General features: G+C 40.2%; 1 protein-coding gene and 1 non-coding gene across 2 annotated transcripts in view; both read right to left on the bottom strand.

Annotated features, from left to right (window-relative positions):
- The window catches only part of ABHD3 (abhydrolase domain containing 3, phospholipase), a 72,329-nt gene that overhangs the window by 37,172 nt on the left and 18,677 nt on the right, over nt 1-16,480 (bottom strand). The window contains exon 4 of the mRNA XM_049770098.1: nt 7,503-7,548. Within this exon, the coding sequence (XP_049626055.1) occupies nt 7,503-7,548 (46 nt within the window). The remainder of the gene's footprint in view (nt 1-7,502; nt 7,549-16,480) is intronic.
- On the bottom strand, nt 11,767-11,873 carry LOC126005624 (U6 spliceosomal RNA). The gene has a single exon (XR_007494668.1). It is a non-coding gene; the product is annotated as a U6 spliceosomal RNA (small nuclear RNA).

The following is a 16,480-nucleotide window of genomic DNA, read 5'->3' as shown; positions in this document are numbered from 1 at the left end:
GGAGATCCAAAATAAATAATAAAATGTACAATTGATTTTTTTATTATATTCTTTTTTTTTTTTTTTTTTTTTTTGCTTTTTGGGCCATACTCTGGCTTGAGGGACCATATGGGACACCGGGGATTGAACCATGGTCTGTCCTAGGTCAGTCGCATGCAAGGCAAATGCCCTACTGCTAAGCTCCTGCTCCAGCCCCTTAGTATATTCTGAGTTATGTAACCATTATCACAATCTTAGAATATTTTCATCAACCCAGTTCTCCACAGAAACTTTTCACCATAAGCTGTCACTCCCTCTCACTGTTCTAGGGGACCTCTAATCTGCCACCAGTCTCTAGAAATTTAGTTACTGGACATTTTATATACATAAAATCATCTGATATTTTACTTCTTAATTTGTGTTGGGTTCCCATAAGGGGCCAAGTAATTGAATGTTGAGGGTCATGAGAATTTGGCAACAGTGCAAATGAATGCACAAAAACCAAGAATTTAAAATCAAGTGTGAAACGAATTTGAAATATTTTTGGCAGTGCTTGCCCGCTGTGTAGCATTTCTTGAATAAAAAGAGGCTGAGTGGAAAAGTTTAAAAAACTTGATCGGCTTTTGCTGGAACTGAAGCTGAGTCTTTGGACTTCAGTCTTGTCTACCGAATAAAGCTAATATTTCCACAAAAAAAATAAAAAAATAAAAAATAAAAAACTTGATCTATGATGTTGAGATAGGTGCTTGCCTTGCATGTGGTTGATCCACGTTTGGTCTTTGGCACTATGGTCCACTAGCTCTGCTCGTAGTAATCCCTAAGTGAATAGCCCAGAGTAAGACCTGAGTGCTACCAGGTGTGGCCCAAACCTCCTCCACTCAAAATAAAATAAAATAAAATAAAATAAAACTTAATTTAACATGTGAATATTTGGGAGTGATTTCTTTTACTTGGAATGTGCCAAAAGGTCTGTCCATATAGTGAAATGTATTAGTACTTCATTCCTCTCTTTATAAATTAAGGTTGAAAATATTCTCTTATATAATTAAACCACTAATTTGGGGGGGTATCAAATCCATATTGGTTGAATGCAAGGCAAATGTACTACATTCTATACTGTAGCTTTTGGCCTCAACCTTTTTTATTTTTATTTGTTTTTTGGTTTTTGGGTCACACCAGGCAGCGCTGAGGGGTTACTCCTGGCCTTGTGCTCAGAACTCGCTCCTGGCATATGGGATGCTGGAATTCGAACTGCTGTCCATCCTGGACAGCTACATGCAAGGCAAATGCCCTACTGCTGTGCTATCTCTCAGGCCCTGGCCCTAACCTTTTACTCATTTTCTCCATGTTATTTGCTCCAAGGTAACACAAAGAGATCTTTAGTGTTGCCTATAAAATTTTTTTTATTTATTTATTTTTGGTTTGGGGGCTTTACCCAGTCATGCCAAGTGTTTTATCCTGGCTCTACATTTAAGAATTGCTCCTGGTGGAGTTTGGGAGACCAAATTGAATGCTAGGGTTGAACCTGAGTTAATCACGTGCAGGCAAACAACTTTACCTGTTGTGCCATCTAACCAGCCCCATCTTTAATTAGGGGAGCAGAGGGGTTATTGACAGTACATGGTGGTTCTCATGGGGCTACTCTTCACTCTATGCTTAAGGGTCCCTCTAGGTGATGCTGGGTGACCATATGTGATACCAGACATCGGACATGGGTTGAAAGTATACAAAGCAAGATCCTTAAGCCTGAAGTTTTCAAGTTTATAAGGCTGAAGTCAGTAAGATGGAACCCCTTATAGGAATTTGAAGCAAAGTAACTTATGTAGGAGGTATGGCAGAAAAAACTGGGTGATACATGGCTAGAAAGCATTAGCTAGATTTTCCAATTTTCAAAAATTTCAGTTCTAACAGACTGCTATTTTATTATTTATTATTTATTATTATGATGCTATTTTTATTCTTGAGTAAAGAAACAGGAATAACCCTGGGCCACCACTGGATGTGCTCTCTTTGTCCCCCCCCCCCAAATAAAATAAAGGCAGAAGGAGAAAAAAATAAGAGAAAGTGAAAGAAAGAAAAGAAGAAAAGGAAAGGAAGGAATGAAGGGTGGGGGATTATCTCACTGGCTTTTCATTCTTTTTTTGTTTTTGTTTTTGTTTTTTTTGTTTTTTTTTTTGGGCCACACCCGGCGTTGCTCAGGGGTTACTCCTGGCTGTCTGCTCAGAAATAGCTCCTGGCAGGCACGGGGGACCATATGGGACACCGGGATTCGAACCAACCACCTTTGGTCCTGGATCGGCTGCTTGCAAGGCAAACACCGCTGTGCTATCTCTCCGACCCAGCTTTTCATTCTTATCTTAAAAGGCAATCTGCAGAGTAAAGGAAAATGTATCCCCGACCTGCAGGATTCCCAGCACCTCAACTGGACTATCTGAGGATCAGGATCATCTGTTTCCCATGCTTGCAGACAAGGGAAAACAAGCATGCCTCTCATTCCCCCCCTTCCCCCCCCCCCCCCCCGACAATAACTGACTGCAAATGAGAACAATATGGTGGAAATTTTCTACTTTTTGTTCTTTGCAAGCACCACTGAAATCCTTATAAATTCTAAGAATAGCACTAAAATATTTTAGCAAACCTTTCACTTCTGCATTTCTTTCACTCTTAGAACTGCTGATCTTAAAATGCATTTCACCTTTGCTAGCTTTTTTAACAAGTGAGACATAGTTCTTCCTATTTGATTTTTGCTGATTCATCTTTTGTTCTTTTTTATGCCTACCCTAAGGTCTGACTTAATTTGAATGTGAGCAATATTAATTTCTTTTTGGAACAAGGTGAGGAAAATAAACACAGAACTTCTATAACCTGAACTAATAACTGCTCATAGCTCTAAAGTAAAAAGAAGATTGAAGGAATGCAAACACCAAAGTTATCTTATTTTGTATTTTATTAGGATTCAAGAAGTATATATTATATTAAATTATAGGATCAGAGAGATAGTATGGCTTGTAGAATGCAGACATGTAGACAACCCGGATTCATTCCAGGGCACTGCAAATGACCTCTCAGGAGTGATTTCTGAAAGTAGAGCTAAGAGTGAGCCCTGAACCTTTCCACTGTACTATTGCTCGGCTCGCAAAAAAATTTTTTGAGGGGGTCACACCCAGTGGCATCCACGGGTTACTTCTGGCTATGCACTCAGAAATCGCTCCTGGTAGGTTCAGGGGACCACATATATTGAACCTAGGTCCAGATATTGAACCTAGGTCCATCCTGGTTTGTCCGCGTGCAAGGCAAATGCCTTATTGCTGTGCTATCACTTCAGATCTGGCTCCCAAAATTTTATTTTTAATAACTGCAGAACCAAACCTAGATCAGCAGCATGCCAGGCAAGTGCCCCTCCCACTGTATTCTATCTGGCCTTAGGGAAAGTTCTTAATCATTTGAACCTCATTTTCTTTTTGCAAAAAAATTGAGGGTAATGATGATTATATTTACCTAAATCATTGCCTTGTTTTAATGTTATAAAGTAATATAACATTCTAAGGGCTCAATAAATATTGTATAAAAATCATTGGCCAAAAAAAATATCAATGGTATTGTTTCTCCACAGGTATGTACTTTCTATTACATACTTTGTTTTGTTTTATTTATTTATTTATGTATTTATGTATGTATTTATTTATTTAGTGTGTGCCATGCTCTTTGGCACTCAGGGGTTATTCCTGGTCTGCACACAGAAATCACTCCTGGTGGTCTTGGGAGATTATATGGGATGCTGGGGATCAAACCTGGTTTGGCTGTGTGCAAGTCAACACCCTACCCACTGTGCTATTGCTCTTGCCCTCAAGATTTATTCTTAGCTTTGCACTATAAATCACTCTTAGTGGTGCTCAGGGACCATATGGGAAGTTGAGCATCAAACTCAGATCAGTGTTGGGCAAGCCAAGTGTCCTACCTACTCTCTATGGCCCTTATCCCATACTCTTTAATTCCTGGATTATTATGCCAAGTAAGCCTTTCTAGCTAGTCTTTCTCCTGGTTCAATACCACAATCTTCAAGACCCAATTCAACTATACCTTCTATATTCCCCATCTTCTCCAAGCAATTAGCTACCCCCTGCCTTTCACAAATTTTGTATGATTATACTTAGCACTGTATGCATATTATTTATAATGTTTAATGAATTTTGACTCTCTTGCAACTGAATTTAAAGTTCCTGCCTGTCAGGGTTTGTTGAGTAAATATGTTTGCCCTGGTTAATTGGCATACAACACATCTTGCAAAACAGATAGTTTTTTTTTTTTTTGCTCACTTTATGGAACCCAATGGACTTTACTTTGGAGTTCATTATTTTTTTGAGAGCCTCAGACTATGTTTATTCCAATTTTGTGTTTTGGAAACACCAAGAAGGATAAGTCATAGATAATAGTTGTTCAAAAATGATTTGTCTACTTCCTGGCCACAATGACAAATTCAAATTTTTCAAGAATACCTATCATCTGTCTAAAATATTCCTGAAAGTCTGGAAATGTGAATTTTCCCATGAATTTACTAAGAGGCAGTTGAGTAAGACCATAAACACTTTATAACTTCAGCTTTTTTGTTTTGTTTTGGTTTGGTTTGTTTTGGTTTTGGTTTTTGGGTCATACCCAGCAGTGCTCAGGAGTCACTCCTGACTCTACATTCAGAAATTGCTCCTGGCAGGCTCGGGGGACCATATGAGATGCCAGGATTCAAACCACTATCCCTCTGCATGCAAGGCAAACACCCTACCTCTATGCTATCTCTCTGGTCCCATAACTTCAGCTTTTGATCATATTTATCTAGAGTCCCTCATAGTCCAAGTTAATGCAAAACAAAATACAGAAGCTCTTTTTCTCTAATAAATTAAAAAATACCAGCATCGGGCCCGGAGAGATAGCACAGAGGCGTTTGCCTTGCAAGCAGCCAATCCAGGACCAAAAGTGGTTGGTTCGAATCCCGGTGTCCCATATGGTCCCCCGTGCCTGCCAGGAGCTATTTCTGAGCAGACAGCCAGGAGTAACCCTGAGTACCGCCGGGTGTGGCCCAAAAACAAACAAACAAACAAACAAACAAAATACCAGCATCTAGTGATGGTATTATACATTTAAACAAGCATAATTTTGTTTTATAAATATATATGTATATTGTTTGAAGAGGGACACACACAGCAGTACTGGGGAGACTCCCAGCTCCGTGCTGGGAGGGAGGGGTGGTTGGTTACTTCTGGAAGTACTCTGAGAACCATGTGGTAATGGGAGGGAATGCAGGCCTCCTGCATATAAAGTATGCACACAATTCACTGAGCTCTCTCTATAGCCATGTTTATCAATTTAATGACATTCTTATCAATAACTGCTCCCCAAAATGTTTTTTTCAATTCTGGCAGAACTGCCTTTGCCCTTTGTAAAGAACTAAACATTGACATACTTCCAAAAACGTTTAGTGAATGTATTTTTCAGTTACTAAGAAGTTAGACACTTGGGGCCGGGCGGTGGCGCTGGAGGTAAGGTGCCTGCGCTAGCCTAGGACGGACCACGGTTCGATCCCCCGGCGTCCCATATGGTCCCCCAAGAAGCCAGGAGCAACTTCTGAGCGCATAGCCAGGAGTAACCCCTGAGTATCACAGGGTGTGGCCCAAAAACCAAAAAAAAAAAAAAAAAAAAAAAAAGAAGTTTGACACTAGATATAATTTTCTTTTCTTTTTTTTTTTTTCTTTTTTTTTTGTTTTTGGGCCACACTCGGCGGTGCTCAGGGTTACTCCTGGCTATCTGCTCAGAAATAGCTCCTGGTAGGCACGGGGGACCATATGGGACACCGGGATTCGAACCAACCACCTTTGGTCCTGGATCGGCTGCTTGCAAGGCAAACGTAGCTGTGCTATCTCTCCAGGCCCCCGAACACTAGATATAATTTTCTAAGAGGACATCTACTATAGGAAAATTTCTAGACCTCAGAGGGAAGTATCAGGTCTTAAAAAAGATGTACATGATATTTTTTTTCTATGTAAACTTCAGCTGACAAATAGTCATATAATATAGTTACTCTGTTGGCAAAAGTAAATTTTTCTTTATTTTTATTTTTATTTTTCCCCACACCTGGCTGCACTCAGAGCTGACTCCTAGATCTGCACTCAGGGATCACTTCTGGTGGGCTCAGGGGACTATAAGGGGTTCTGGGGATCAAATCCAAGTCAGTCATGTTCAAGGCAACTGCTCCATGCATTGTACTATCTTTCCAGCCTGATACTACGTAAAAAAATTTTTTTTAAAGTAAAAACGGATTTAAAAAAGAAAAAGTAAAAATGGATTTATTCAGAAATACTGAGGAAGGGGAGAGAGAGGAGAAAGAGAGAATGCGGGATTCTCCAAAGGTGGAGAGCACCCCAGTACACATCCCAGTGTGAAAGTAGGAAAATAGATATCTCAGGACTAGAGATGCTGGTGACAGGTATGTGGGACACTATGTGCATGCACCAACAACATACATGTGCGGGCCCGGAGAGATAGCACAGTGGTGTTTGCCTTACAAGCAGCCAATCCAGGACCAAAGGTGGCTGGTTCAAATCCCGGTGTCCCATATGGTCCCCCATATGGTCCCCCATATGGCACCCCATATGGTGCCTGCCAGGAGCTATTTCTGAGCAGACAGCCAGGAGTAACCCCTGAGCAATGCCGGGTGTGGCCCAAAAACAAAACAAAACAAAAAAAAACACAAAAAAAACATACATGTGCATGGCACTGACACATAGGCTCTGGGAGCACATGAATCACTAGGTAATTTTTAAAGAAAATTTGTTTCATATTAGAAACTATAGATAAATACAATTGATGTACTATGTTCAGCAATAAATATGATGTAGTATGTAGTTTGCACTATAGTTTGTGCTGGGCTTAGGGGATAGCTTAGTGATAGAGAGCTTTCCTAACAGTTAATAAGTTAAGATCCTTGAGTTAAGATCCTCAGCACTGTCCCACATAAGAAGGACAACTCCTGGTACCACAACCAAGTGTAAAAAGTGTAAAAAGTCTAGTGCACTATGACCCAGTTATTGGTGTGTGAGCACTGCAATCAATGCATTGCAGTCAATGTACTCCAATACTTGGAGTATTACAACGTTATGCTCAAACACAACTGAAGTATGCAAGCCTTGCAAGCACTATAACTGAAATTATGTACAGCATTACAAAACAACAAAGAGAAGGAAGGGGAAAAATACACAACAAATAAAATACAAGTTACTAAATAGAACCGCAATTTTTATTAAATGATTTTTCATTTATACATAAAATATAGATAAACATAGACTAAGGACGTTTCCCTGGCTAGATAATTGTGGGCATTATAAATTTCCTATTTTCCTTATTTATATATTTCACAGTTAACTTGTATTTTTCACATTTTAAGTAACTTAAAATGAAAATTCATGTTTTATTACAAAAACTGAAAATTACTCTTCCAAATATCACGCTATTGTCATTTATTTAAATGTACTTACCAAAAGATTCTCCCCTGCCACTCCTCTGTTGTTAAAAACCACACATCTGGAAAAAAAAAAGAATATAATTTTGGTTATTTTTATATATAATACTAAAATTATAACATTTTAAAGAATGAAGAGTTAAAAAATCTATTACCATAGACATAACAATGCTTTTTATTTCATCTAAATGCATGAAACTGCATTCCTAGGTCTCTAAACATGTGGGTTCAAATTAGAAAATTGTAATTTGAAGAGATGTTCATATTTCCCTACCAGATGAACAAACTTTTCATGCTTCTTCCTTTAAGCATACAAGAAGATCTTCAGGAAATGTTAATGAAACAACTCTATAAATACATGTCAAATTAAAAGGCTTTGCCTCAGGGGCCGGCGAGGTGGCGCTAGAGGTAAGGTGTCTGCCTTGCAAGCGCTAGCCAAGGAAAGATCGAGACCTCGGTTTGATCCCCCGGCGTCCCATATGGTCCCCCCAAGCCAGGGACAATTTCTGAGCGCTTAGCCAGGAGTATCCCCTGAGCATCAAACGGGTGTGGCCCTGAAAAACAAACAAACAAACAAACAAAAAAATGGCTTTGCCTCAAAATTTTGTTTTTTGTTTTTGAGCCACACCTGGCAGTACTCAGGGCTCTGCACTCAGGAATCACTCCTGGCTCTGCACTCAAGAATCACTCCTGGTGGTGCTCAGGGCACAATATGGGATGAGGAGGATCAAACCTGGGTCAGTTGCATGTTAGGTAAGCAAGGTAAGCATCCAACTTTACTATCACTCCAGCCCCTTGCCTCAAAAATTTTTTCTTTGTTTTTGTTTTTGGAGAGAGGACCACATCTGACAGCAGAGCTCAGGGGTTACTCCTGGGTATGAACTCAGAAATTGCTCCAGACCAAATCCAGGTCGGCAGTGTGCAAGGCAAATGCCCTACCTACTGTACTATCACTTTAGCCCTACCTCAAAATATTTTTTAAAACGTCCTCAAAAGGACAGTCCATGGTAGGAAGCTTGCCACAAAGACTGAAGAGTTCAGTTAGAGTAGAGAAGGGTTTATTATGAAAGTGATAATTGAAATAAGTCAGAGGGAGAGAGATAGACACAGCATAGTCTCAATCATCTATGGGTTTTAAGAAAAATTAAAGAAATTACTGTAATAAGGCCCAGAGACAATAGAGTTAAGGACTGGAAGGGCTGGAGGGACCGGCTCACAATTTGAAGCTCACCAGAATGGAGAACTCTTTTAGGGAAATAACTACACTAACAACTAGCATGACAATGTTAAAGAATGAGACAAGTAGAATGTCTGTCACAAATACAGGCAGGGGTGGGGAAGGAGGAGGGCATTGGTAGTGGGAATGTTGCACTGGTTGAAGGGGGGTATTCTGCTGTTTATAACTGAAACCCAACTACAAACATGCTTGTAATCATGACGCTTAAATAAAGATTTATAAAAAAAAAAGAGGTAAAAAATTTATAAAATGAAAACTATATATATTTACATATATATGTACCATATTTTCTGGCGTATAAGACGACCCCTAATTTTGCAGTTTAGGCCTATATTCGCTGTATCAGACAAAATGTTCCTGTGCTGCAACTGTATGTACCACAGTGAGCCAATCACAACAAGCAAAGGTTCAGAGGTTATACTGTAATAGACTTCCTCTCTGACTCTGGCCAATCTGAGCAGGCTTTTACAGTGTAGATTCGGGTCCAGACCGTTGTCGAATTTGCATGCATCAAAAGCCTGCTTGGATTGGCTGAGTTAGAGAGGCGGTCCGAGCAGCCTTGCTGTGATTGGTGCAGGATCGAGTTGGAAAATTCGTTTTGTGGCAATATTCAGACAATTTTCGTTTAGCGGCATATTGAAACATTTTTTCGGGATATACTCGGCGTATAAGACGACCCCCGATTTTCTGTTGACTTTTTTTGTTTCAAAAGTCGTCTTAGGGCCCGGAGAGATAGCACAGCGGCGTTTGCCTTGCAAGCAGCCGATCCAGAACCGAAGGTGGTTGGTTCGAATCCCTGTGTCCCATATGGTCCCCCGTGCCTGCCAGGAGCTATTTCTGAGCAGACAGCTCAGAAATTTATATATATATATATATATATATATATATATATATATATATATATATATATATATATATATATATATATATAAAGAAAGTGATAGTTGGAAATGATCAATCTGGACAAGAACTGAGTGCTGAAAGGGATAAAATGATATGCATGGCACCCCTTCATTAACAGTAGTTCAAACCACAGTGTCATAAAATAAAAAAATAAAGAAAGAGATAGGTAGGTAGATAAAGATAGAAAGAAGTAAAATGCCTGCCTCAGAAGCAGGTAGAGAAGGGTGGGTGGGAGAGAAGAGGGAGGCAGGGAGGGTGAGGGGAAAACTGGGGACATTGGTGGTGGGAAATGCACATTGGTGAAGGATGTTGTACATTATGACTGTAATTCAATCATGAACAACTTTATTTGTCGAAAAAAACTGTAGCATAAACAACCTTGTAACCATAGTGTTTAAATCAATTAAAAAAAAAGAAAGGTCCTCAAGGGGCCAGTGATAGCACAGTGGTAGCACATTTACCTTGTACGTGGCCAACCCTGGATGAAGCCGGGTTCAATTCCCAGCATCCTATACGGTTCTCCAAGTCTGCCAGGAGCAATTTCTGATTGCAGATCCAGGAGTAACCCCTTGCCATGCCTGAACTGGGCCAGCTCTATAGACTCACTGTTCTCAAAAGATATATAAACCAAGCCATGAAAAATCAAGGATATACCAGCATAGATGAAATCTGGCAATCTTGGGAGGTGAGGGCAGGTCAAACTCCTGCTCTGCCAAAGCCATGCTTGCTGTAGCCATCACCCATAATTGCTGCTTTACCTATGGTCCTGATCCACCACAACTTTACAATTTTCTCCAGATACCAATGATCAACTCCAGGTATGCTGGTATTTGGCCTGATATCACTAGGACTTTTGTGGAGTAAGTGCATACATTGGCCACACCAACTCCCTCCTCTTCACTCCCCACCTTCTGATACTTCCAGGAGACCTGGCAGCCAAAAACACTTCCCCCCATAAGTTGCATGGGGATATAAAGTATGGGCAATAAAGCTTTGAATTCCTAAACAATGCAGCCGCATTTGTAGCCATGCAACAACTTCATTTGTTTTTAATACTGTCATTCCCAAAGGACATCCAATTTAGATGCCAAAGTGTAACTGAAGTCACTTAATATTCAGAAACAAATGAAATAACAGAATGGCCTGTTAGCAACAAGAGCTTACTAAATTTACAATGACTTAATGGCCTCATTGGAGATACGTTATTTTCCACAAATTTGCTCGTTGCTATGCATATTTTTCTTTTTCTCTTCTCTTCCTGCTTTTTTTATTTTCCTTCTATTCTTTTTTAAAAATAATTTTACTCATCTGAAAATAAATGTTTTATGATAAACTATGCTGACTATGTCATACATGTACTTTAGTTTATTTGGTTTTCTCTTTTTTTGGGTGGGGGGCCCACATCCGGTACATTCAGGGGTTACTCCTGGCTACGTGCTCAGAAATCCCTCCTGGCTTGGGGGACCACATGGGACGCCAGGGGATCAAACCATGGTCTGTCCTAGACTAGTACCGGCAAGGTCTTACCACTCCACGCTTTAAATAATTATTATTATTTGAACTCTTCCCTGGGGACATAGGAACCCACCAGGGGAAGTACAGGGCACAGAGAGGCCTGGAGTTCCAATCCACAGACATACTATGGGATTTTTTTTTTTTTGTATAATCACCTTATTTAAGCACCACGATTATAAAATTGTTCAAGGTTGGGTCCTAGTCATAAAATACCACCCTTCTTCACCAGTGCACATTTTCCTCCACCGATGTCCCCCGTTTCCCTACCATCCACAACCCACTGCTCCCTGCTTCTCTCTCTCTCTCTCCTCCCTCTCTCTCCTCCCCCCCTCTCCCCACTCTCTCTCTCTCTCTTCTCTCCTTACTCTGACACTGTGGTTTGCACTATTGCTAATGAAGGAGTACCTTGCATGTTACTTTATCCCTTTCAGCATCCAGTTCTTGTCCAGAGTGATCAGTTACAACTATCAATGTCATTGTGATGTGTGCCAGTCTCTGTGATGTGAAATGATATCTCATTGTTGTTTTGATTTGCATCTCCCTGATGATTATTTAAAAGAAAAAAAAAGGTCCTGGGATCAGAGTGATAGCACAGCAAGTAGGGCATTTGTCTTTTTTTTTTTTTTTAAATATGGAACGCTTCACGAATTTGTGTGTCATCCTTGCGCAGGGACCATGCTAATCTTCTCTGTATCGTTCCAATTTTAGTATATGTGCTGCCAAAGCGAGCACAGGGCATTTGTCTTGTATCGGCCAACCCTGGTTCAATCCTCAGCATCCCATATGATCCCCTGAGCCTGCCAGGGGTAATTTCTGAGCACAGAGCCAGAATACTGCTCTGGGTACTGCCAGATGTGTCCCCAAAACAAAACAAAAAAATAGATCCTCTATATATTCTGTTGATAACATAAATAAGAATCTATTCTCATCCTATGAAATGGGTCTGGTACCTACCAGGTTTGCAAACATAGAGACTAAATGCCAGGGCATACCTAAGCTTTTGGGGGGGGTGCTCAGCCCACCAGATGTATCCTCAGATTTTCCTGGTGGATAGAACTAATTTAACCCCCATGGGGTTCCTCAAAAGGCCCGCTGTAGACACCTTTTTCCCCTGTGTGGATGGTTAAGGAATTTCCAAAGAGACGCCTGGCATTACATTTTCAGCCAGTATTTGACTATCTCTCTTTTGTACATATCAGGCAAAATAATAGCCTCTATCAAATAATTTGGCTCAGAAATTCCAGCACCAAAGTTTATTTGAGTACCCCTTTTTCTGGACATAGCCAGCCCTAAAAGCAAAGACAATTTTTCTCTTTGCTACTGCAGTTTCTGGTAATCAAGGGCGTAACCAGAATGCTGATCTTGACCTTCCTTTAGAAATAGGGAAGCTCATTCTTGGGGATTTGGTTCCTCCCTTCACTTAACCTCTATAACTATAGAGTCCAGCCTAGAAATATCAAGTTCCTAGATATTTTCTACTTCCTCCTAATCCTGATTTTGCATTTAAAGTAAGCTTGCAAGGAGTTACCTTGAGTTGTGACCTCTCTTGTAACTTAGAATTTTTAGTCACACCCATAGCTTAGGTATTGTTATTATTGTACTAGGCTTTGTGATTACAATTATTCTTCACCTGTGGCTAATTTTACCCCTATAAATTCCCCTGCTCAAAAAATTAAACTTGTCACACTCCTGCCAGAAACGTGTTGACCCCACATTCTCTTTGTGTGGTTTCATTATTTTATATTTCATATTTTGCCGTCGTGCAACCCACTCTCTCTAAAGTGGATTCATTGAAATCTCACTGATGGCTGTAGGACAGAAGCTGCCTTCAGCAACTAAAATTTTGCCTAAGATTAAAAACATCATCACAGGTAGATCTACAAGGATCCTGGCCTCTGAACTGGGTCAAATAGGCCCCTGCTATGTTAACTTGTTCAGCTAACCATGTTTCCTATCATCTTGTTTGTCTTTCTTGGGTGCACAGTCACATGAAAGTTTTAGATCGTGAAGGCTCAGAGTAAGTACAAAATGCAAGTTAGTTATTACTAGTTTTTTTTTGTTTGTTTGTTTGTTTGCTTTTGCTTTTTGGGTCACGCGGTGACTCCGGCCCCTAGTTGTTAATAGTTTTTTTTTTTTTTTTTTTTTTTTTTGTTTTTGGGCCACACCCGCGGTGCTCAGGGGTTACTCCTGGCTGTCTGCTCAGAAATAGCTCCTGGCAGGCACGGCGGACCATATGGGACACCGGGATTTGAACCAACCACCTTTGGTCCTGGATCGGCTGCTTGCAAGGCAAACACCGCTGTGCTATCTCTCCGGGCCCAGTTGTTAATAGTTTTAAAACGTCATTCTCTGGGACCGGAGTGGTGGTGCAGCAGTAGGGCATTTGCCTTGTACGTGGCTGACCTAGGACCGACTGTGTTTTGATCCCCGGAGTCCCATATGGTTCCCTGAGTCAGGAGTGCATAGCCAGGAGTAACCCCTGAGCATCACAAGATGTGACCCAAAAACCAAAAAAAAAAAAAAAAAAAAAAAAAGAAAGTCATTCTTCACTAAAAATACTTAGCTCTTTTAACTTTGTTAATGATAATCTGAAGTATTTTTTGCCACATTCAAACAAAATCTTGGCTGCACCTGGATGCTTTGATTAATTTACTAATTCTACACACATGTCAAAATGTTAACTTTTGGGACTGGAGGGCTAAGGCAGCAGTTCCCTTGCATGTGCCCAATCTCAGCTGAATTCCCACATTACATGGATTCCCCAAATACCTCAGGAATAGCCCCTGAACATTGCCAGGTGTGGCCCCAAACCAAACCAAACCAAACCAAACCAATAATAATAAGAAGTCAATGTTAAATGTAAAAGAAAGTTGTTAAAATTCATTTTTTTTTTTTTTTTTTTTTTTTTTTTTTTTTTGGTTTTTGGGCCACACCCGTTTGACGCTCAGGGGTTACTCCTGGCTATGTGCTCAGAAATCGCCCCTGGCTTGGGGGGACCATATGGGACACCGGGGATCGAACCGCGGTCCGTTCCTTGGCTAGCGCTTGTAAGGCAGACACCTTACCTCTAGCGCCACCTTCCCGGCCCCAAAATTCATTTTTTTTATCTTTTCTTTTTTTTTTTTTTGGTTTTTGGGCCACACCCAGTAGTGCTCAGGGGTTACTCCTGGCTGTCTGCTCAGAAATAGCTCCTGGCAGGCACCGGGGGACCATATGCGACACTGGGATTGGGATTCGAACCAACCACCTTAGGTCCTGGATCGGCTGCCTGCAAGGCAAAAGCCACTGTGCTATCTCTCCGGGCCCTTGTTTTAATCTTTTTACTTCACTAATTCAGTGGTTCTAATTCCCTCTTTTAAGGTGCTGCTGATCCATGGAAGCACAGATGAGTTGATATACTGTCTTACAGAACTTCATATTGCAAGGAGTTCATTTTCACTGTGGTATTTAAAATATGTTTTTGAAAATCAGGCTTTTTTTCTGGCAGCTGGAAGATCATACAGAGAATTTAATTGTGCCCAAATGAAAGCAATGATTACATATTTCAGAAATCTGATTTGATGTGCTGGAGAGATAGTACAGTTTGTTGGGCACTTGCTTGGCACACAGCCATTCTGGGTTCAATCCCCTGGCACCATATATGGTCTCCAGAGCCTAGGAATGACCCCTGAGTATGGAGCCAGGAGTAAGCACTGAGCACCACTGGGTATGGTCAAAAAAAAAAAAAAAAAAAGGCAAGCTAAAAAAGAAATCTGATTTCAGAAAAATCTAAATGTATTGCATTTTATAGTCTGCCCCTCAAAAAACTTAAATACATTATTAAAATATGCTATTAAGTTAGGGCCAATAGTACTTAAATATTTTCTTGCTGCAAAGAATGGCAAGACATAAAATATGTAAATATAATCTAAATTAGTCCCTTAGACTATCTTAAGACATCTAAGTTTCACAGAGATTTAAGTCCCTTTGTGTAAGCACTTGTGCTACTCAGGAATCAAGCTGAAAGTCAACTGTGACCTATAGTCTCAAAGATCTTAAATCTCAGTCATTCAGAAAAAAATATATACACTTTTTAGTTCAAAGACTATATAAGGATAAAAATGGCTTCTGGCACAAAGACATTATCATGTGGCTTCTACTCGAGGAAGGGAAAAAAGCCAGTGAGGGGAAAGAAAAGGATGATATCTACAAACTCATGACAAAGCATCCCACTATCTGCAATTTTTGTCCAACTGCAGACTGGGACATTCACATAGTCCTTCAGGCAACTTGAAAAGTGGATCACAGCTCTTCTCTCTTGCTATAATAGGAAAAGGACTGACTTCTTCTAGCTTAAGTGCTGACCATATTCACCAGAAGCCGTTCTCAGAGTGGATACTTCTAGCCTGGGAAACAGGGAGAATAAGGGAGGCAGCTAGGGAGAGCAGAGCAGAGTGAAGCTGCCTTATCTACTTTCACCCACTCTTATTGGTAACAAGAAACCTTTCACTTCAATTTTAGCTGCTCCCTCCAAATAATTTTTATAATTTTATAATTTTTATAATTTCCCCCAATTTTAAAGCTATGTGTAATGAGACAAATATTTCTAAAAATTGTGTTTTTGCCTGCCTATTTTCAACTCTTAAATTTTTTTTCTCAAAACGAAATAGAAAGAGAAGAAATACCAAAGGACAAGCATATCTGACATTAAAACATTTCTGTGACCTCAGAACATCAAGGAAGCAGGTGGGTCTCTTCTAGTGAAGGTAAAATAAAAGGCAGAACTGCCTACAGGACAAGATTTATTTATTTATTTTGCTTTTTTTTAATATTTTTTTTATTTAAGTAACATGATCATAGTTGGGTTACAATCACAAACAGAACACCCCCCTTCACCAGTGTAACATTCCCCATCCCCCCTTCCCATCTCCTGCCTGTATTTGAGACAGGCATTCTACTACAGTTATTTGTTTTTGTTTTTGTTTTTTTTTTTTTTTGTAGTTTTTTTTTGGGTCACACCCAGCAGTGCTCAGGGGTTACTCCTGGCTTCATGCTCAGAAATTGCTCCTGGCAGGCACGGGGGACCACATGGGATGCTGGGATTCGAACCGATGACCTCCTGCATGAAAGGCAAATGCCTTACCTCCATGCTAACTCTCCAACCCCAGTTATTTGTTTTTAAGTTCAGTAAATTGTATTTTTTTTCCTTAAAGGATAAGAGTAAAAAAATATAGTAAAGTTGTGATAGTGGCAGTCGCTGTTGTTTGCATAGGACCAGAAAAATGGGGAAAATGGAAAAAAATCCTTGGCCTGATTACAAAAAGGCCTCATCTCAGAAGTTTATTGGCATAAGACCGACT

The sequence above is a fragment of the Suncus etruscus genome, chromosome 3 (assembly GCF_024139225.1).
Source record: "Suncus etruscus isolate mSunEtr1 chromosome 3, mSunEtr1.pri.cur, whole genome shotgun sequence".
Lineage (NCBI taxonomy): Eukaryota > Metazoa > Chordata > Mammalia > Eulipotyphla > Soricidae > Suncus > Suncus etruscus.
Note: the sequence above shows the minus strand (reverse complement) of the source record. Positions and strands in the feature narration are given on the sequence as shown.